Consider the following 23,745-nt stretch of genomic DNA (forward strand, 5'->3'; position numbering starts at 1 on the left):
ACACACAGACCACATCTGAGCTGACCATCAGAACACACCCCTGAAGTGGGAGCCAGTTCTGGCCACACCTGTTCCTCTGCTATCTTGGTGTGAATTCCTCCTGGGTGAAGGATGCTTTCATAATCGAGTCAGATCTGATGTGGACAACCTGCTTGGGAATAGGGTGAAAGGAAAAAGGAAGCTGAAAACTGACTTTGAAGGATAATCAGAGTCGGAGTGGGAGCTAAGGGTGCATTTTCTGCTGAGACCAGCCCACCAGGTGCAAGAGAGGCAGCAGCAAGTCAAGTCACCTGTGAACCTCCCCGAACACGGAGCGCTCGGGTCCTCGTCTGCCCCTGGAGAGGACCTGCTGGGGACTGCTGGTCTCCTGCACTTCTGGATAGTCGGTCCCATCACAGGGGTGTGACCAGGCTACGATAGACTAAAGAAGGCTGCAGCACACAGTTTTTAAATAAGTTTATAATTTCCTGATGGATTTAGTTTGTGAATAAAAAAGAAAAAAGTTGAACAAAGTGTTTACAATAATTACCAAGGCAAAGTTGAACCGATCGCGTCTTTGTAATGTCATCACCAGGCCAGAATTTGACTCTAGAACTGCACATGTGTGCAGTTGAAGACAGCAGTTGCAGCTGCTTCACACAAACCACCAGGCTGCCATCACTGCTATCTACAGGGACTCAAGCTATAGGAAGCCAGTGCCCAGTGTTCTGGGCTCCCCACTAAAGTGCAACATGCCTCTTCTAAAGTAGGGGTGCAAAGAAACGTCAGTGTGTCCATCCCGGGTTTCTAGTCTGCACTGGGGGCAGCTGGGCCGAGGGATGACGTGTGCCTCAGGTGGGACTAGATCTTTAAAGGATGGATGTAATACTGGTGTGGCAGGGAAGAGGGGCTGGACTAGTGTGCTTACTGTGGCAGAGTGGTGGATCTCCTCACCTCAGCCTGGCTCACTTCCCTCCCTGACTCGGACATCTCTGAAGCCAAGGGAGTTTGGGTCTAAAAAGCTTCAAAAGGAAAAATCTAAGATCAGGAGCCAGAGAGAGCTGAGCTCCGAGGGCCACCCACGGCCCCTGGCCCCCAGGCTCCAGGAGACCAGGCTGCCCTGTTAGATGGTTATGATGAGATAGCACCAAGTGGGCAGGAAGAGGTCCTGTGGCCTTGCAAGCAGGAGCTCCAGGCTCAAGCCCAGGTTACAACATAGCACTAGGCACACGAGGCTTGATCCAATGTGAGGGTGAGGGTGGTTCTGGGGTCACCAACTTTAACGCCTCTACCCAGAGGTCCTGAGGATGTAGAGAAAACCCTGACACAACGGAGAGTCTCTGAGCGAGCCCCAGATTCTCACTGCACCACTGGGCAGGTGTCCTGTTCCCAGGCAGTCACCTAACTCAGGTGTGGTCAGTGTGTCTCCCAAGGGCTGGCCTGGCTACCACCGCACCAACCTGGAGGGGGAGGAGCTAGGCTGCCCATAGCTTGAATCCCTTTGTTAACATATTTATGGGTTTGCATCTTTTAAAACACAGCTCTTTAATTTTTTAGTTCTATAACTACTTTTTTAATATTTTAATATTCTCAACAATGGACACAATGTAACTGCCCCGTTCTCTGAATCACACAGACAATATCAACAAGCAGAGATACAAGAGAGGTGGCAGGACGGGACAGATACCTGCTCCCTCAAGTCAACCCCTAAAGTCACTTCTCCCTCAGAAGAGGCAGGAGGAGAAATACCTACAACAGGGTCACAGCACTTGCCAAACACATTGGGAAGAATCAGGAGACACTTGGTTACAATTTTGACACTAAAAAGTTTGGAAAGTTTCTGTTTAAAAAGAGTTCAGACAGCCATTTTGTTCGGAAGGATCCCCAGGTGAAGCATATATTCTTTTTCCCTGAACGTTCTCTTGGTTCACAGGAAAGAACAAATCTTTAAACAAAATCTCTGAGACTGGCAGTGACAGTGGGTGCCCGACAGGCCTGTGGTACAGCCTTATCCTTCTTTCTCCTTTTCCATGGCTCTGGCCTCTTCAGGCAGGAGGTGAGGCAGACTTGAGTGACCGACTGCTGACACAGGGTCTGCTGGGACTTAGGCCTGTGGGTGTCACATCCTGTGGAGCAACATATCCTTGCTCTGACCCTTCTTCAAGGACCTGGAGGGAGGCCAGTGAGTCTGTGCTTCACAAACAGGAGGGTGTGATGCCAAGCCAGTCCCAGTGTCAACAGTGGAGGGCAGGACAGTAGCACGTGAGAACCATCTGTGCTGACTTCATCTCTCCTGAGAAAGAAATTGAGCCAACGCTTTCTTCCCAGGAGGCCAAACAGATGGACAGGACACAGCCAGCCACATCTCGACCTGCTACACCGCTGGTGGTCTCATTCCAGTCTGCTCTCCCAGGGCTTCTAAAGCCCGCTGGTGAGGAGGTACACTCGGGCCTTCTCAAGCGTGAGCATAAAGGCCGGCAGGGACCACGGACCCCTTCACATTTCCGAGTTGCTAAAGCCCACTCTGACTTCTCATCTTAAATGTCTTTAATACTTGCTAATCCCAATCAGATGTGCCATCAGTCACTCATCAAGGGCCAGGGACAGAGTCTACTAAGGTATGCAGAGCCAGCAGCCCAAGGTTGGCTTCCAGCCTCGTTTCCTACTGTCATCTTGATGATGTCACTTGGGGTAGACACTGCTGACACAGGGTCTGCTGGTACTTGGGTCTGTGGGTATCACATCCTATATAGTGACACATGCTTGCTTTAACCCTTCTCCAAAGGCCTGGAGGGAGGCCACCTTCACTCTAGGTGCAAAAGCTATGAGGCTTGACGATGGAATGAAGTGAGGGATGATCCTAGCCAACATGCAGTGAGCTCTTGAGGGCAGCTACTGGAAGGAACATGCGTGCGTGAAGACAGTCATGGAATGGCGTGTCCCAGTGCAGTGGCAGTTAAGCATTTAGGAAACATTGGCTTCATGAATGTAGTCAGTAGGATCTGAATGCCAGATACCCTAGGACTTTGCCCAACACGAAGACTACATTTACGTTCAACTTTAGCTCCACAGTCTCCAGAGCCATTTGAGTTGCTGGATCACCACCTGAGGAGGAGAATCCTTTGCTGTGGTGCAGCAATCAGACAAGGTTTGCCTTAGAAACTTGCCTTCTCAACAAGCGTGTCCTGCAGGGTTCCTGCAGCCTCTCTGGAGGGACGATGGAGCAGGATGTGGTGGACTGGGTCATGTGTCCAGTTAGGAAGGGTGGCAAGTGGTACTTCTACTAAGTACCAGATAGGTACGTATAAGGAGTCGTGCCTATGGTGTCCCTCAGAGAACAGCTGGAGCAGCAGCTGGCGGGGGTGGGCTAGGCTACTTCTGTGGGCCTGGACTCTTCTAAGCTTTCTGGATTCCACTGTAGCCTGTGAAGCAGTTACTAGGTAATGGTTCCTTATGTTATGAGAATTAAATAAGATTCTAACCTTCCTATCCTACAATACAGGGGGGTCTTCTACAGGATTTACGGACGGGACAATAAAAACATTGAGAAATGAGCAGCAAGGACTATCATATTTTGGCCTAATTTCCATATTCCCGGTGGCCAGGCTGGGACCTCCAAAAGCACCTCTGTGAGAGGTCCATGGCAGAGTCCACCGAACCCTCACGGGAACTCTCTCAGCACCCACAAAGGAACACTGTGTGGCAGAGAAGGGGAGCCAGCGCTGTGACTGTGACAATAGTGGCTGCATGATGTCCTGGGTTGAAGGCGGTGAGAGATTTGTGGGCAGTGTTAAATTCCTTTGAGTGTAACTGGGCAGAGGGAGAAAGCAGGCCTTAGCAGCCTCCTCAGAAGGCAGCAGCGTCAGGCGTCTGCTTCAGGGATGAAGAACTGGACATGAGCTGCACTCTTGTAGAGCTTGACTATGTCTGGTAGCTGTCCTCTACACCTGGGGGAAAGTCTGCAAAATGCCGAGACATTCAACTGGCTCTGCCTGAGCTCAGCACAGTGCTGGCTATGTCCACGAAGCGCGCATGGGTGTGTTAAGCAGTCAGCTGACGCAAATGAGCATGTACAGTTCCTTAAACAGAACATGTTTCAGGGCAATAACACTGACAGCAAAAATCCTGACCTGCCAAATGGGATCTTCCCAGCAAAGACGTGGCTCACCCAAGCCCACAGATGCCATGAGAGTGGAGAACAAAGAATGCTGGTCTGAAGATGTTTCTGGGAAGAGGGGAGAAGGTATGAGTTCACTGCCATGATTCAACTGAGCATGTCTCACGGACTTCCACACCATCCCTATTTGAGCCTTTTCCAAGGATGGGCACCGTGCACACTGATGTGTATACAGTGGGCATTTCATAACATTTTTGAATGAATGAATGGAGGAGGGAATGGGTGTGAATTAAGACAAACTCAGTTGCTAGGCAGGCTATGAGGCTGTGGCTCTGAGAATGTTCCTTAAGAGTAAAGCTGAGAAGGCAGGATGGGTCACAGACACCAGCAACCCCTGTTCTACAGCAGCTTGGGGAGCAGAGAGCATTGTGGATAATGTTCAGGAGGAATCAGACTGGCCCTCCGGGACATCTTCTGAGGAGCAAAACTGCAAGCAGTGACAACAGGCCCTGTACATTAAGTCCTCTTCTCTTCAGTCAGACATTAACCTAACCGTGCAGCATGGGAAGGTCAAAGGCCTTAAAGAAGCGTGAGATGGGTGACCACTGTGAACATCTTCCTCCTGTCAGCTAAAAGCAGTGCAGGTGAGAGAGGCAACAGGCCAAGAGCTAAGCTGCATGAAGCCAGCCTGTACCTGGGGTTCATGACGGTAAACATGGTAAACACGAGGCAGCTTGACACAGAGAGGAGCACTCGCTCTTCTCGTCCCTGGTCACCCTTCCTCCTTCTCTACCCTCCGAGGAGAAAGCACTCATGCTAATGCTTCAGCTCCAAGCTTTCAAAGCACAGAACCTGAGTGGGCTTCTGCTTCCTGTTTCTGGAAGGGCGGAGTGCACCCCCAGCCCTCCACTGCTGACGCCAAGGGCAGTTTTTCATGGAGACCAGGAGACGTGTGCAGGCAGCATTCAAAGCGGAAGGCAGAGACAGACACAGATGGCTGGACTGGCACGCCCAGCTGGCAGGGTCTAGGATGGGGCGGCCCAGACACCCGTTCCTCAGGTTCTCCTCTCTGGCTCCTTGGTCACCTTTCTTGGAGCATGTCAGGAGGACTCTTCCAGGGCATTGACAACTTGTTCGAGGATGTCAGGGCAGTGATCAGCTATCTGCTGGAGAATGGTGTTGGCGAACTCCTGCAGCTCTGCATTGTCCCCTTCAACTTTCTCTAACTCGTTCTGAAGCTGAAAGGGAAAAGGCAGAGTTCAGGTAGGGTTCAGATTGAGTGGGGATTCATCAGGAAAGAAATGACAAGCAGAGTTGATGTCCCTGTATCAAAATGAATGTTCAAAACACACACACACACACACACACACTCTCTTTCTCTCTCTCTCTCTCTCTCTCTCTCTCTCTCTCTCTCTCTCTCTCTCTCTCTCTCTCTCTCTCTCTCACTTCTACACTCTCATCATGAAAGTAAGGCGCAGTGAAGTCAGTGCTAACTCCAAGGCTGCGCACTGGGATTTCTAGTGCTGACTTCATGTGGATGGCTGTGTCCAGGGTCCAGACTCAGAGGCCTGAGCGATCGAGGATCTCAACTTTGTGTGGTGCTCCTACACAAAGATTTCCCTTTGCTGCACACAGCTGTGTTTCTGCAGGGGCCTCAGACTGCTTAGTTGGCTAAGGAGATTATCCTGACGGACATCCTAGCCCCCTGCTGAGGAGAGACACATCGATAGGCTGTTTTCAGTCCCACTGACCATTCTCCTCTAACTAGGAGTCACTAGGAGTCACTGAGTGTCTGCACTGTGCGAGGTCTGAATGATGAGGATCGAGTCCCTGTGCTGAACGCTGGCAGGACAAGAATGTCAACAAGTAAGTCACAACCCAGAACCTTGCACCAGAGGTGTGAGGACACGCTGGGAGAGAAGACACACAGTTACTTCATTCTGGGGAGTCTGGGAAGGACCCACTAAAGGTGGTGAGGATCTGGGTCTTAAAAGTCAAAGAGGGGTCCCTTGGGAGATTGGAGGCAGATCAAAGGACATCCCACACAGTGAGGTGTAGGTAGGGTTATGGAGTTGAAGAGACAGGTGAGGGCCAGACTGTGAGTAAAGCTAGAGTTCAAACCCAAACTAGAACAAACTCCAAGGGAATCCTGCATTTTAAATGGCAGAGCGACACAGCTGCGTTCATCTTCTTAGAAGGTGACTTGGAGGGTTAACAAAAGCTGCTGAGTGGGCAGATGGCAATGTCCAGGAAGTGACCTGTGTAAGCACAAGGCAGAATTAAATAGGGTTGAGAGACAGGGGGACCAGACCAGAGGACAGAAAAGGCACACACATCTCAAAGTAGGGTTCCATAAGGAGGACAGAAACCACCTGAGATGGGGCTAGCAGAGGAATGAGCTGGTGACAAGGCATTCCCAAACACCAGGCAGGGGCCCAGGGGAGGAAGGAAACTGAAAACTGAGTGTCAAGGATAGCTCAGAGCCCAGTTTAGAACACAGCCTGGATCTCAGTGTCAGCGCTCCCACATTCATTGGCTGATGTGATCCTGACCTCTATCCCCTTCTGTAGGACTGAGCAGTAATATTTTCATAGGGCAGTTTTAGAGGATTTAATGACAATCCCATATGAAGGGCAGGGTAATGCCCACTGCTCTGAAAATTCTTGAAAAAGGTTAACTATTGTAATTACTGTTATTAACTGGAGAAGATGACTCAGAAAAAGCAGATTACATGTCAAAGAGCACCAAGTGTTCAAGACCCCATTGTTTGTTAGACTCTAGGCATTCTAAGCCAAAAAATGAGCTTGGCACTTCTCAAGTGCAGCCATTGGGGGGAGACTGGCAATCCTCTTTCTGCTGACTGTTGACCCTGATCTGGAGGCTCAAGGACCATGCTTAGACCATGCTAAGTCTTAGTACATCTTTAAAAGGTTCAAGACAGGAGTTAAACTAATCTATTTTCACCTAACAGTACATTGTGCTTCCAAATCAAATCCCAAAAGCTGACAAATAACTGACTCTGGGGATGTACTCTAGAGCCTGGTGTATGCTGGGAAAACACTCTACTGAGCTGCATCCTCAGCATCCACAGGGATATGTTAAAGAAGAAAGTAAAAACACTGTAAAACACACTAACTAGAGGACACTACATTAGCACAGCGGACATTTCGTCCACTGGACTTTGTATTATTATTATTATTATTATTACTACTACTACTACTACTACTACTACTACTACTACTACTACTACTACTACTACTTCTTTGGCTGGGACAAAATACCTGACACAAACAATTTTAAAGGAGGATTTACTTATTTCAGCTCATGGTTTTAGAGGGCTTGATCCACAGTCAGGTGTTAAGGACTTGGTACCAGATGGGAGCATTACTGGGAAGACAGCTGAACCTTTAAGGGGTACAGAGTCTTAGCTCCTGGGAGGAGCTGTGCCTTTGTCAGGGACTGTGGGACTCTGAGCTCATCTTTCTTTCTGTGTCCTCCAGCCACAACGTGAGCAGCAGTTGGCCTGCTACAGACCCAACAGCAATATGGCAACTGCTGGTGAGTGCAACCTCTGAAGCTGAGACCAGCACACCTCCTTTCTGTGAGATGAGAGGCTCATTACAGTGGGGGAGCTGACTCACATTCTCTATTTTATGGAATAAAAACCAACTCCCTTACTGCAAATACTATTTTTTTTTCTTTTTTTTCGGAGCTGGGGACCGAACCCAGGGCCTTGCGCTCTACCACTAAGCTAAATCCCCAACCCCCCCTTATTGCAAATACTATAGCGAACAATATTAGGGTTTTTTTTGATTGATTGGTTTCTGCAGTTAATCATAATTTATAGGTAGCAAGTAAGTTCCTGTGACTTTCTCTCTAGACATAATTTTCTTTGTACATGTTAAAATCTTTGCATTCAAAGACACCAGAAACATTCCTGGAACAGGACAGTTTTCCTAACCTGCAAAACTAAATTTGTTCCTATGAGTCAGTCAGACCTTTCTGTAATGTAAGCTTGAAGTTCCATATCTTAGCATCTTATTTTCCTTCATATGTAAAATATCCATTCAAAAAATGTCCTTTCAGTGCATGAATACTGTAAGATTTTATGGAAGAGCTGGTGTGGTGGGACTACCTGGGTATCCAGCTACTTTCAATGCTAGATGGGCACCAGAGGTCAAGTCTGTAGTTGTTGGTGTGTGTGCGTGTGTGTGGTGTGTGTGTGTGTGTGTGTGTGTGTGTGTGTGTGTGTGTTACACATATGTGAGTGAGACTATGGCTTTTAAAAACATTTTGTGGAGGAGCTGCTTCCTACTAAACCCTAACCTAACTCAGACATGGGAGGAGTGACTGAAACCGAAGAGTGGATATAGAGACATTATCTTTAGTGGAGAAAATAGAGAAGTGTACTCTGTTAAAACAAACCAAGATTTCCAAACACAGAGTACACGAGAGCAGCAAGCCTGACTGTTTCATCCATTCCACATTGCCTAGAGTCAAGGGCATGGTGCCTATGGCAATGTAGTCCTGCTTACCATATGATGACACATACAAAATACCCTGCCTCAAAATGACCCACAGTACCCTTTATTCCTTCCTCTCATAGCCTCTGGGCCACCCCCTCAGGTCCCCTTCCAACATCCTGAAAAGAGCCTCTGTAACTGCATCTCTTTAAGCTGCAGCTTTTCCTTATCAAACTCTTCAGAAGTGCACTTTCCAGCTGGTATGGGGAAGGGCACAAATGGTTCTTCACCTAACTTGCCTTCTTGAAAGGTTAGTGAAACCTCTACCTAAAAACTATGAAGTATATTTACAAAAGCAAAACATGTCTTAAATGCAAGGGTAGAACATGACCAAAGCTGGAGAGTTGATACTATATTAATTCTGCTCAAACTAACTCAGAGATTCAGCCCAACCCCTCAAAAACCTCAGGCAGCTGTGTCTGTAAGAAAGTTCAGGGAAAACCCTAGACAAACATGACCACTTGCTTTTGACAAAGGTATTTCCTGTGTGGCAGGGAAAGGTTGAATTTTCTGATACATGGGGCTACATGAAAGAAAACTTTTATCCATATTGCAATAATACACAAAATCATTTCCTGATGAATAGTAAACGTGTGTCTGAATTAAAAACCATGGAAATATTTAAAAGAAAACAGGAGGGCTAACCATGCTGCCACATGCCTATAAGTTCAGCATTCAGGCTGAGGCAGGAGGATTGAAAGTTTGAAGACAGCTTGGGCTACATAGAGAAAACCTGTCTCAGAAAACCCAAGCAAAACTCATAAAAACACAGCAAGACATCTGTACTGAATGTGAAGGTTAAAAAGGACACTTTGCAAACACAATCAGCCATGCTGGTTGGTCTTCTCTGGACCTTTCCAACTTCAGTATATATACTGCCAAAGCTATCATGCAAAGATTCCTTAAACAGAACACAAAAGAACACTCACCATGAAAAAAAAAAAAGAAAAACAGTTAATTTATATTAAAACTAAAGGCCAGATGTGTTGATCCAGGCCTGCAATTCTAGCACGCAGGAGGCAGGAAGGTCAAGAGTTCAAAGTCACCGTCAGCTGCATATTATGATCACAGTCAGCCTGGGCTGTGTGAGGCCTTATGTCCCAAACTCAAAACCAAACCAAACCAAAACAAAAATCTAAAACAAAGCAAATGAACAAACAAACAAGAAAACTCAAACAAAACAAACTTAAAGAAGACTAAGAACTTTCTCTTAGAAGACATTATAGGAAAGAGGAAAAGGAGCTGCTGGATGGAAGATGTTTGCATGGATGCCACAGGGACTCATAGTGTAATACATAAAGAACACCTAATAATCGGTAACAACGACAAACACAAAGGGCCAAAGTACTTTACTAAAGACTCCAATTGTCACTCGGAGTCTGAGTGAGCTTCCTGCAGATAGCAGAACACCTCATAGACAAGCAAATCCACTGATACTCATTTCTATAAAAATGATGGAATAAGACGACGTTCTTGCAGGTAACCTCCATCTTCACCTCTAGGTTCCTCATACTGCCAATGCCACATAAATGCCAGCTACGAAGCTGTTACACTGTATCACTTCGGGAGCAACAGGGAAACCAGTGCAGACACAGCCTAACTACCCTACAGAGCTGATGCTAGAAGTGCTCAAATGACAAAGGAAGGAACAAAAAGCAAACTGATTTGCCAGGTGACTATAGAGGACAGAGTGAAGATGGGACAAAAGGCTGCTGAGGTGTTGCTACAGAACTTCCTTCCTGGGGGAGTTATCTAAGGGTCTGTTCATACACTCAGTTGTACACACCTTATGAAAAAACTGCTACCACTAGAGTTCCCCCGAGACACTCTCTACCTGGCACTGATGACTTCTCCCTCAGAAGCCCTGGCCCTCAAGTTAAACAGGCCACAGCCTCAGGTCTCTTTCCTATGCCACATTTCCCTCCTCTGCTCTTCTTTTGCTTGTGATGCCAGAGACAGAACCCAGGGTTTGGTATGTACTAGGAAATGACCTAGCACTGTGCTGCCCTCCTGGCCCTTGTGCACTAGACAAGTGATCCATTACCATGCTGCTGTTTCTGTCAGGGTACCAAGGTGATCTAGCACCACACTCCCCTCCGGCCCTTGTTCTTCCTTCTGCTTATACCCTCTCTTGAGCAATCCTGTTCACATTTAGCTTTAAAAAGAGTCAGAGTGGGGGTTGGGGATTTAGCTCAGTGGTAGAGTGCTTGCCTAGCAAGCGCAAGGCCCTGGGTTCGGTCCCCAGCTCCGAAAAAAAGAAAAAAAAAAAAGTCAAAGTGAATGTGGTAGACTACACTTGCATCCCAGCACTTGGGGGACTGTAAGTCTGAGATTCTGTCTCGAAAATTAAAAACAAAAAGTACAAAAGGGATAACAGTAGAACTAAGTTTTGCATCTAATTTGGGCCATAACTATTCTAAGTGATTTAGTGCATTAATATAATCAACACACCTTTTCCTTTTATTACTTTTGAGCATAAATGAACATGCTCCTGGTTTTCACTGTCCACAGTCCCGTCCACATCTATGACTGTTTTCTTAAAGGCCCAGGCCAAAGATACAGGGACAGCCTCCTGTATTCTGTGTGGAAGCATCACCTATCAAAAAAGGAGCTGCTGGCCTATTAGCTTAGCAGGAAATAGGAGGTTGGTATTCCCGCAAGGAGAGGGACCTCTGGGAGAGAGGATGCACAAGGAGATTTGCTCCTAATGCTGATGGAGATGGGTCCTATGAAACTGAGGAGAGGTAATTAACCACTTGGCAGGACTTAGAATAGAATAAACACATTATATAAGTTAGGTGCTAGTCAGGGAATAAGAAAAAGCTTATGCCATTTATTCATAATTAATTAATTCTTAGAGTCATTATTTTTAGAACTTGGGTACAGTTACACAAAGAAGTTTGTGACGTGTGGCTGAAGCATTCGAGATTAACTGCAGATTTTCAATCAACAAAAAACCAACTAAGATCCTATCTCACTGTTCTCACAGCCAGGAAAGCAAATCACAGCCATCAACCAACCCACCCTGACCTTTCAACATGGCAGACATCTGAGGGGCAGCTCTTCCACTTACCAGCAGAGCTAAAGACTAGGTCTGTGACTCAGAAAATGTTCTCCCTGTCACTCCTGAGATCCTCTGTGAGCAGGCTGGAATGGGTAGTCTTCTCCTTTTCCATCCCCTGAAATGACCTCCCACCTCTCACACAGCCAACAGTGGCACCACTGCTCCGGCAGCCTTTTCTAAGCATACATCCCTTCCCTTGTGTAGGAGGATATCATACAGGTGAAGGCAGGTACAAGATAGAATGAGACCTGTCATTGGACGAGAAGGAAGGATGGGCGGGAGAAAAGTTTTAGGAAGAGGAGGAGACTGGAACAGGAGGAGACTGGAGAGAGGAAGCTGGAGAGAACATGGAGGCGGATGTTAAGATTCCACTCTGTACCTTTACAGTTGTTGTGAATATTCTTAAGGGATGGATGTGTACAGGGTTTTGTGTGTCTAGGTGGGCAATTGTATCTTATCAGTTGGATCAGAGGTTATTGTGCTGTATGTTTTTTCATGTGGCAGTTTTAGTTCAAGAGAGTGTGTGGTGGCTGGAGACACTGGGCTGCCATGGAATTGGGATGTGTATTTCTGGCATGGTGGCAACCTTCCTTGGGAACTGGATAGGTCGAGAGATTGTTGCCAGGCTCAGAGAGAGGCCATCAGCAGTGTGATATGGGATAGAACAAAGCAGGTGAGAGGCTTTGCTGACTGAGATTAAGATATCTACCAGATATCTTGGAGCACTGTGGTACTGGACCTAGTGCGGGGTTAAAAGACAGCATTTTATTATAATTTTACAGCAATACCCTTGGTTGCCTGTGTTGTTATTCTCTTACTCACATGTGAATACTCTTTCTTCTGGCACATGTTCTTTAACTTTCTCATCCCTCATGTCTTAGCTAATCCCTTTCTTCTAAAGTGTTCCTCATTCAGAGGGAACAGTGCTGCAGGAGTTCTTCTGTCTTGTTTTAAAAGAGCCTCTATGCTAACTCCTCAATTCTTTGGTAAACTCCTGGAGGAATTCTGTTTTATACATGAAGCTGTCTAGCAAAATGCCTGCATGTAGCAGACGATCAAAGAATGGGCAGTGAGTCAAACTGCAGAAACAGATACTAATTTTTTCTGAAGACATTCTGTTCTACCTCTGCTGCTGGGGCTGAGTGTAGGCCCAAGCACGTGGCTAAGTGCTCTGCTGCACCTCTGAGGAGCTTTGAAAGATCAGCCCACTCAGGTAGGGTGAGAGTCTGTAACTCAGTGCTTGGGTCCAGCTCCACAGAAACACAACAAAGAAATCAAAATCCTATGAACCTCCTGGTGAGACAGGCCTGGCTCCCATTCTGCTCAGAATTCCCAAAAGATGGAGTACAAGGGCAAGTATAGGACATGGAGGTGACCATTGGTAAGAACTGCCTTGCTTGGGCACTCTTGAAACAGTGATATGATTTCTAAAGGGGCCTGAGCAAAGAGCCCCAAATGTAGCAGTGACTCCACATGGAGCACGCATGGTGATGCTCACAGTCAGTGATGCTCACAGTCAGTGATGCTCACAGTCAGTGATGCTCACAGTCACGGTGATGCTCATAGTCAGTGATGCTCACAGTCATGGTGATGCTCACAGTCATGGTGATGCTCACAGTCACGGTGATGCTCACAGTCAGTGATGCTCACAGTCACGGTGATGCTCACAGTCACGGTGATGCTCACAGTCACGGTGATGCTCACAGTCAGTGATGCTCACAGTCACGGTGATGCTCACAGTCAGTGATGCTCACAGTCAGTGATGCGCAGTCACAGTGATGCAGTCATAGTGATGTGTAGTTTGCTATGTGAAGTACAGCGGAAGAGGTGCCTTGGTCTCTAACACAGAGCTGCTGTTATAGATAGGAGACTCGGCAAATAAATGGAGCAGACAGAGAAGGGGGTTCTACAACTTTCCACCGAGCACTGTTGGGAAGGACTGGCTATAGGGTTGGTCAGCCTCAGTGCTGAGTAACTCAGAGATCAGCCAACATGGATGGTACGATGATAAGAAACGTAAGTGGATGCATGGAGCAAGAGAGAACAGCTGTGGTGGATTGGCTGCCTTGGGAGTACTGCCCAGGACATCTGCTCAGTGTACGCTATGACTAAAGAACAGGACCTGTATGTCTCTCTACAGACAAGACACAATACAGCCGAGAGCCACTAGAGACCCAAATGTAAGACATTCTTAAAAGAAAAAAGTTGAGTATTCTATAGATCTGGCTCCATTTCAAGGTAAAATGCTGTGAGGTCAAAGAGAGGCTTTCTGATAGCTATGAAAGGCATGCCCAGAGAGCTCTCCCAATAAAATCAGTAAATGGCTGGCATGACTCAGCTAATGAAGTCCCTTTTCCAGATGGTTTGGTGGTAAACATAAAACTACACAGAAATGCTTAGTTTGATTTAAGCAGACAAGAACTTGAGTATTTTAAAACAAAACAAAACAAAAACAAACAAGCAAATAGCTAACTCTCAGGATACCAGCTTTGAAGTCAGACCTGTAAAATTGATGAGGGTGGTGCCCTGGAAGCAAAGGGTCAAGTAGAAGTGGCTCCTCTCTTAGCTAGACTTCCTACAGCTCCATAATCCAAACTGGCAGCAGTTTAGGACTTATGGAGACACAAAGTGAGCTTCCCAGTTTCAGTGTCTCAAACATATGGAATAAACTGCAATGTATTTTTGCGGCTTTGCCTTTCTGAACAGACCATAAAGCGTAGCAGATTGGAGGGACCAAAGAGCTCAGTGATTTCTCAGTCAGTAAGCTATTTCCTACAGGCATCTGGTCACTGTTTTCACACTGTAGAATTTACTAGCATTGGTGCCAAGGAAAGCTTCCCCACAGGTTAAAAATGACACGCTTTCCCTCTCCCAACAGTACTGGCTTATGCACTGAGAAGAAGGAACTTCTGCCTTCTCTTCCCTCAGACAGAAACAGCAAAGCAGTTCATGCTTTGAACCATAAAAATCATATAATTCCAGTATTATCCCCAACATTTTTATTCTTAGAACACAGTATTTGTTAATCATATACTGGATGAATGCTAGCTTTAATGTGACTGGGCTTTTCAAGGTTAGATTGCCATTGTTTTTATAATTTGTTTTCAAAGGTTGAGAAGAAATTAGGACCAGGGCTGTGGCCCAATGACAGCCCTAGGCCCTGGGTTACATTTAAAGGTTCATCTTCCCCCAAGCCAAACCTAAAACCAAAGAGCTCCTCTGTTACATCACTGAAAACACAGCAGTCCACAGTCCTGAGTGAAAGCAAACATTGAGGAGTCAAACTCTGGATCTCCATGTCTCTGTGTCTTTCCTGCCCTTCTCACCCCACCACAGCCAGGCAAACATCTAATCACAGGAATACTAAGCTTACACTTGTTGGAGTTGAAATTTCAACTCACAGCCTGGAGGGAGCAGGATGATCATTGGTTCCAGACTCCTCGTTACAGGTAAGACGAAGGCCTGATGAAGCATAGTGGAAGGGTGGTGCTAGACTGAGGAACGTACTCACTTCAGGAAACTTAGCATGCATCACCCAGAGGCCAGCCTGGGGTCAGAAGTCAGAGATACAGTTTCCAGATGCATGCACACTCTATCTGCAAGTGTTGCTAAGATACTAATTAATGTTTTAATCTCTACTTGTAACCAGACATGTCTAAAATGCTTTCCTGTCTAGGGCATTTGTCCCTATATGAGATAATCTGTGACCCTCTGTGATATTGTGCCACTAACAACTCCCAGGTCCGTCTCTCTCCTAGGAGGCTGTCTTGTTAGAGTGCTCTATCTGTTCTGAATGCAGAGAGACAGAGAACAGGAGGATCACGGCAATGCTCATGACTAAGAAAGAGAAAACTGGGAAAAGAAGAAACTGAACAAAGTATCCACAGTGCTTTGGCTGGTGCCCTGTGCACTAATTTTGAAGGGCCAAGAGAATGGGAATCACCTCCTATAGAGGAAGGTCCCTAGAACACTAGAGGAACGGTGGTATACTGTCACCTTCAAAGAGTAAGCCAGTCAGCCCTGGTGGCTCACTGAACAGAAGCACAGTTCCCAGGTAAGGGGTAGACAGTCACAAGGACATGTTGCCAAGTGTGGGATCTGCTTTATATGGATTTGCAGTGGCATGGTCTAAACAAACATGGTGGACTATCTAGAATTCCAAAAGTCTTGTTTGTAAGTTGATTTGGCAGTACCTTACATTTTCTTTCAATCATCTGCTAACTAGAATGAACTGAGACTTGCTCACCATTTTCAGAATGAAAGAAACCCTCCCTCCTGCTACAGGGATCTATCACAACAATAGCAGCATTCCGGGGAGCACAGAACCAGGCAGGGTGGCTGGCCAGTCCCATGTGTTTAGTTTGGCTTTCAGAAATAATGTCAAAAAGGAAAGGATAAAGAACAACCCCCCCCCCCCCACTGGCCCCAAAACCAAACAACGGCTTAGGAAATCTAATGCTGAAGCTGTCAGGAATAAGACCTTGTTGGGGCTGAGATTTAAGTGCAGAACCAGCGTGAGGCCCACTGCATGTCCAGCTGATGTCTCTGGCCAAGTGAAGGGAAGAGAGAGGGGAGCTTTGCAGCCACTGTGGCATGTGCACAACACACCTATTCCCAGGACTGTGCTTCCCAACGTGTGGCATCCCATATTGGTGTCAGTGATAGGCGAAGACTCCTGTGATCACCTTGCTGATTTTCTCCCTAATTTTTGAGCAAGCCCGACATATTAACTGAATGGTTACTCCTGGAGAAAGTGACAGGGTGATCCTTTAGTGAGGTACACACTGCTGGTCCAGGAAAACAGAATCATGGGAGGTATATATTAATGACCAACCTTTGTTGTCAGGTGGGCTCATCTAAGTGGTCCCTTAATGAACACGGCCATTCATGGATGACCACGTCGGTGGTGAGACGTAAGTGTCACACAGTGACAGAGAATGCCTGTGTCTGACTTGGCTGGCATGGAGATAGATGGCGATAGGGTTGTTGTTACTAATTTTTACATGTTGAAAGGAAGAAAGTATGGGATATGATTTGAAAGCTTCTTAAGGAAGGTTGGGGCTGAAAGAAAAATATTCACATAATCTCTTAAATCTCACACTTTTGCAGTTTTGTCACAGGTCCAGAAAGGTAGAACAGAGATATTTCCAGTCTAATCTGGCTCAATGAAGACCTAAGGCTCTCCATGCTATGAGCACAGCTCCCCAAGAAGCATGATGAAGCCATGATATGACCTCCAACATCTCATGCAGCTTTGGCTAAACCCGAGAAGACAAAGCAAGCATGTGGAGAACAGACAGCTTTCCTTCAAGGGAGTGAGACACTGAGAAGGTGTGCTCAGCCTTCACAAAAAGTGCAGGAGGAATTCAGCTAAGCACAGGCAAGGGAAGAATGGGAAACCCTGGAATTCTTCTTCTGCATATAACCTGAGAAGGCTAATCCAAGTAAACCAGAGCTCAGAGAAGGCTGCACATGGCCCTGAGCATTGTCCCCAGTGTCTGTGGACCACTGCCTATGACTGCATGGCATCACAAAGGACTTAAGGCAGAACACTAGAGTTCTACTGTCCTATAGGGAACAAGCCCTGAAGGGGTTAACAAAGTCTCATATACTCCTGATTACTCACTATCCCTAGCCTCCAGAAGAGCCCAAGGCTTGGGTGGTGCACTCAGTCACAGTACCCTGAGACACACTCAGCCTGAGCTGGCACCGACTACACTGGCAGTACCATGACAAGAAGTTCTGCATTTGAAAGTGTCAGTTTCTCCTGGAGTTGACCCTGAGAGAATTAATTAATTAATTAATTAATTTCCTAGGCTTCAAGGAGCAGCAGTGCCAATACCTGGACCAGAAGCTTCATTTGCCACCTGGCCTTCCCATCCTAGATGAGGCATTTTACCTCCTTGGCTTCAGCTGTCTGGAGACAGGCGCTCTTCAGATTCATTCCAGACATCATGATGCCTGACTAAGCAAAGCCCATGCCTGGGTTGCCTTAGCAAATGAGAATCAAAGGATGAAACCCAGCTGGAAGGCACAAGCTTTTTCTAGCTTGAGGAAGCTCATGAGAACTCCACTGCACCTCCTCTGGGTCTCATCAGCAGGAGCCAGAGAATCCATACTTTATCTCCCCAAGATTTCCTCCTTCTGCTTGCTGCATTTTGAGTTTAATTCAGGGGTCACTTTCCATAGGAATGAATGCTGATCGGATTGAATTTTGCTTCAGCCTTGCAAATGCAGAGTGATATCCCATGGACTCCGATGTATCAAATAGCAATGACGTCACAGAATCTGGAGACGAGGATGCTTTAACACCATGTGTACTACGATGACAAGACTAACCTTGTTTGCTAGGATCACTGGAGTGGGCACCATGCCTGGTCCATCACACGAGCTTAAAGTCACCATCACATCACATGCCTTTCTGCCAAGTCGGAAATAAGATCTGTCTGAATCTGGCTCGCAGTCAGAGTTTGGTTTAGAAAGTCAAGACTCAGTCTGATAACACTAAAACCATTACTTTTCACTGATAAGGGCCCCAGGAACAATCTTACTCAGCAGACTTGATCTTCAGGGCTGACCGAGAGCATGTGCTAGGTTCAGCACTGTCTTCTGTGCCTGCAGCCTTTGCATTAAAGGCGGGCTGAGCAGTAGGACAGCTGTGCTGTGTGTCCCATCACTGTATCCACCCCCACTGTTCTGATTTCATTCATTAATGACGGTGTTATGGCTTTGTGACTATAACGACTCTTCAGAAACGCCCTGTTAGCGTGTACCTCACTTGACTTTCTGGGTGGACGTAACTAGCAGCCCTAAGTCCTCTGAGGGGGTGCTGGCTAACTCATGGGTGTGAAGTTCTGCATTACCTTTAACCTTAGGGCAAAACCCCCAAGGCTTATTTGGAACGCAGATTCTAGAGTTTCCATAGCTGGTATGGTAGTCAGCTGAAACCCTGAACGAGTGGCCCAATAGCAGCCAGCCTCTGTACTAGTCCAGTGCTTCTGTGGACTGAGCTGTGTCCAGCTCATATTTACAAGCTGAAGCCTGAATCCCTAGAACCTAGGGCCTGACCTGTACGGCTGGTGCAGTAGGCAGTAGCAGTGTGGATGTGAAGACATCATGGATGCTCAGGTGCACAGGCTAGGTCATTCGAGGACACAGTGAGAAGTCGAACACCAGAGAACCAAGGCATTCCAGAACCAACACCCTGAACCTTAGATTTCCAGCCCTTAGAGTGAAGAGAAGATACAGTTCTATGTGAGCCCCTTACACGGTGTATTTTAGCTGGAAGAAACCAATAGACTGCTGTTGGAATGTAAAGCCTTGGACTCCACCGGCCATTAATATCTTGTTCTAACTCTCCATGTTAGGAATGACAGTGAGTGTGATCTGGCCCCATCTTCTGACTCAGAATCAGAAGGCTTTCAGCACCTAACGGCAGTGGGCCCAACAGCAGTAGCTAGACTGTCTGCTAGGTGGCTGGTATGGAGGGTAACTCCAGAATAGTTGGGAGTTTTCAGACCAGGCAGGGGGCTGTCAGTATTTTCCTTGATGGGGTGGTGTTGGTAGTGGGGGCTGGGGTAGTTGGGTGGGCTTTTCGTTATGGGTGGTGGTCATGTATATAGTGGGATATGGCAGCAATATCTGAATGTATACTGAAAACTGCTTGTGTATTACGATCCCTTTTGGTTCTGTCCTGGGAAGTCAAGTTCCATTGGAGAAAGGTATACTCACACAGCCACTGTTACCTTCCTGTGTTCATGCAGGAGCTGTGGCGTGCACCACTGTAGACAAACCTTTGGTAAATATCTAATACTCTGAGAGAGAACCAGGGGTAACTGATTCCAACAGCATGACTGGACTGGAAACTTCCATTTCCACAGGTTTGGGTTCTAGTGTCCAAAGCCAGTGTCCTGTTAGCTTTGAACCCCTCCTGTGTTGTCTACTCAGCTCTAGGCCAGAGTCCTCCTCTTCACAGCAATACCCAGGCACCCTCCTCTGCCCCTCAGCACTGGGATTATGGGTGCATGCCACTTTGCCTGGCTTTTAAATGTGGGCTCTGGTGTGTGTGGGTCAAACTCAAATCTTTATGCCTGTTGCACAAGCATTTTTATTAACTGAGCCATCTCTCCAGTTCCAATTTTTACTTTTTTTTTTTTAAATAAGCTTTCATTGCCAGATATTTCAGCATCCAACTAGCAAGATATTCTGGAAGAAGAAAATGCCAGATTGTGAGAGCAGAGCTGAGAAGAAAAGTGAATCTACCATACTGTGTATTTTTCATAAATGTGTCAAGACACACACAACATGCACACATTCCTGTGCTCAGTTCTGAGGCAAACACATTTATCTTTGGGGCTCTGCTATTCTCTGCTAGACGGCTGCTCTTGCCTTTTGCAGCCTCTCACGTGCTGCTGCTCCCAATGCTTTGGACAAGACTTCAGCATTGGAGCTTAGAAAACAAGTTCAGACATCACAAAAAGAAGAAAAGCAGATCACAAACAGAGACTGGGAACCAGAACAAAGTCTGTCACCCACCAAGAGCCATTCTTCTTTCTCCTCTCCCTGCGGTTTCTCAGGATCTGTCCCCATCAGCTCCTGCGTCCCTTTGACTCACTTGGGTGGCACAGCAACCAGGCAAAGCCATCCAAGAGGCAAGAATAGAATGTCACGCCTATGGCCAGTGACTGATGAGCCCCAAGTGGCCCTGTGTTTAGTACTGCACTAGCATGGTCAGTCTTGAATCCACTTCTTTCAAAAGAGGGATGGATGCAAGTTACTCAGCAATTGGAGAGAACAAATGGAAAGACAATGCAATAAGACAAGGCCTGAGCTAAGTTTTGGAACAATATTTTCTGAAAAATGAAAATGGGACCAAGTGCTGGGAACAGGGATTAGACTCTGAGCTCAGTGACCCAAAGAGCAGCTGCCTGATACAAAATTACTCCAGTGTGGTTCGACCCGATGGAAAGTTACCATTTAGGGTGGAAAAAATTTTTGTTCTCTGTTTCTTAGTGGATTTTAGTGCTTTAATAGAACCTATCAGTTGAACTGCTTTAACACTTCAAAGGGAGGTTAGAGGTGAGGTGTGACATTTAAACAGCAAAATACTGACATACAATATAATTTACAATCATACATATAATTTACAATCATGCATGCATACATGATTATATACATGTAGAGCACACAAGAATCTCAGGAGGATAGAAGACAAATTCAGGTGTCATCCCTCAGGAGCGTCTATCCTACGTACAGGGGACTGAACCTAGGGCCTCACAGATGCTAGGCACTGACCTATAGCTCCAGTTAACCTTGTTGTTTTTGAGAAAGGGCCTCTCACTGGCCTGAAGCTTTCTGACTAGGATGGAATAGCCTCCCAGCAAGCCCCGGGTTCTACTTGCCCCTTCTCCCCACAGCTGGGATTACAGATGTGCCACAGCACCTTTCACTGTTAGTTATTTATTGAGACAGGGTTTCTCTGTGTAGCTTTGGCTGTCCTGGAACTTGTTCTATAGACCAGGTTGGCCTCAGTCTCATGAGATCTGCCTGCCTTTGCTTTCTGAGCACTGGTATTAAAGGTGTATGCCAACAACACTACCAGGCTTCAAAATTTTAAATTTATTTTCTATTTAAATGTTTTTGTATGTATGTATTTATGTATGTGTTTAAGTATGTGTAGGCATAATATTTTTGTACAGTGTATAAAATTTACCCTTGAGTTATTCAAATGCTGATTTCTTTGCCTTCATATCTTGTTTCAATCCAGATATGGCATTGTAATGCTTATACCAAGAATCTCCTGTCTCAAGTTTGTGTAAATGATTCTTATCATTTATCCTCTGCCTTGTCAATAAATGCTGATTACTCAATGGCTGAGCAGAAGAAAGAATAGGGCAGGACATCTACCAGCCAGAGGAAGGAGAGAGGGAGATTCAGATCGGCCAGGAGGATGGCAGAACTGGGGCTGTCAGGAAGTTGTCCAGAGAGATATGGAAACACAACTGAAGCCCAAAGAGCCAGACCAATAAGAAGAAGCAAGTACATCGGGGTAGTGGCTGGGAGCCATATTACTTTAGAGATTAAGGTAGAACTGCTCAGCTACTGAGGTGCAGTTTAAAATAAATCCTAGTTTTTCTGTATGGTTTTTGGGGTCTAAAATAAGGTAAAAAAAATACAACTGCTGGATTAACTTACTAATTATATTTATATTAAAAATGATTTTATATTTGGCACCCAATGTGGGGTGTGAAATGTATGTATGTATGTATACATGCATGTATGTATGTAGTATCTATTATCTATCTATCACCCATCTGTCTGTCTGTCTGTCTGTCTATCTATCTATCTATCTATCTATCTATCTATCGTCCGTCCGTCCGTCCGTCCGTCTATCTGTGTGTCTGTGTCTGAATGTGGGCATGTCAAAGTCTCCGATGGACACTCTCCGAAGTCCATCTTTACCTTGGTTGCCACTGCTTACACTGGGCTAACTGGCCCATTAGCTTCTGGGAATTTCCTGTCTCTGCCTCTTATCTCCTCTAGAAGCACTGGGATGTACTATAGCATCTAACCTTATGTGGGTGCCAGGAAGGCAAAGCCTGACCCTTACACTTGCATGGCCAGTCCTTTACCCTCTGAATGACCTCAGCCTCACACTTGGCTTTTATACACAGGCTGTGGATCAAACTCAGATCCTCAGTACTTTAGCAATGAAGATAACTGAAACTTAGGGCTTGTCTTATATATATATATATTAAAATATATAAATATATATATATATATTTTTTTTTTTTTTGGAGCTGGGGACCGAACCCAGGGCCTTGCGCTTCCTAGGCAAGCGCTCTACCACTGAGCTAAATCCCCAACCCCTTGTCTTATATTTTTGAGACAGAGTCTTATATTAGTTTCTTTTCTGTTGCCGTGATAATGGAAAGAAACTTGTGGGAGAAAGAACAAGAAGCTAAGAGCTCATAACCACAAGAATGATGCAGAGAGGGCAAAATGATGTAGGATGAGGCTGAATGAAACTTTCAAAGCCTATTCCTAGCTCTGTACTTCCTCCAGTAAGGCTGCACTTTCTAAACCTTCTCAAAAAAGCATCATCAACAGGGGACCAAGTATTCAAGACCTGGAGCCTATGTGTTAAACATTCTCTTTTAAAACACCATAGAGAACATTTTATCAACTTCTATAGTTTTTGGAGTTTGAAATAGTTTACAAAAAAGTAATGTGATGTGGGCCTGGGGAGATGGCTGAGCAGTTAAAGTGCTTGTCCTTTAAGCAAGAGGACTAGAGTTTGGAAACTTGGAATCCACATGAGTGCCGTGCTGCCAGCTTGGTAAGGAGGCTCCCCTAGGCAAGCCTGCTAGCAATACTAGCCACGTAGGCCAGCTCTGGGTTTCATTAAGAAATTTTGTCTCAAACTAAGGCCTGAATACCTACATGCTCCCCAAAGCTTAAGAAGAATGTACTGACTTGTTTTCAAAATCTGCATTTTATGCAGTCTGTACAGAAATGAACAGGAATACACAGGACTGACCTTGAGGATATTAGGGAAAGAAGCTTTGCAAGGGTGAAGGGCAGGTACAAAGGGAGGGGAGGATGAGTGGGACTGAAGTGCATCATGTAAGATTCACAAAGAACCAATAAAAAGTTAAAAAAAAAAGCTTTGTATAACAGCCATAAATACATGCTTTGTGTGAGGATCAGAAGATTCTGGGAGCCTTCAAATGCTATCCTTCCTCATCACCTGCTGTGTGAGAATGGAGGTGCCCATTTTATACATGTAGACCACCACACACCTACTCCTTACCTGCTGTGGCTGCCCTGGAGGTCATAGACCTCCAACCTCCTCTTGCAATGCTCACCTCCAGTCCAAGCTTCAAGCTGCTGCTTTGACAGGGCCAGAAAGTTAGATAGGTCACAGATCCTAGGGTAAAAGGGTGTGCCAACCAGATCCTAACTCTATTAAGAAGGACCAAGAAGAATCACACCCTTTAGTTATACTCCCCAGCAGTAGATATACAGGACATATTTACAGTAAAGACCACGCCTCAGTGACA

General features: G+C 46.0%; 1 protein-coding gene across 7 annotated transcripts in view; it reads right to left on the minus strand.

Annotated features, from left to right (window-relative positions):
• Window positions 1-441: 441 nt before the first annotated feature.
• Erc1 (ELKS/RAB6-interacting/CAST family member 1) overlaps window positions 442-23,745 on the minus strand; it is a 292,052-nt gene continuing 268,748 nt past the window's right edge. For all 7 annotated transcript variants that reach the window (NR_172210.1, NM_001394884.1, NM_001394883.1 and 4 more), the window contains one exon: window positions 442-5,334. Coding sequence is in view for 6 of the 7 variants with exons in the window: in NM_001394884.1 (NP_001381813.1) it covers window positions 5,197-5,334 (138 nt within the window). In the remaining variant the exon portion in view is untranslated. The remainder of the gene's footprint in view (window positions 5,335-23,745) is intronic.

This window comes from Rattus norvegicus, chromosome 4, assembly GCF_036323735.1.
Source record: "Rattus norvegicus strain BN/NHsdMcwi chromosome 4, GRCr8, whole genome shotgun sequence".
Taxonomy (NCBI): Eukaryota; Metazoa; Chordata; class Mammalia; order Rodentia; family Muridae; genus Rattus; species Rattus norvegicus.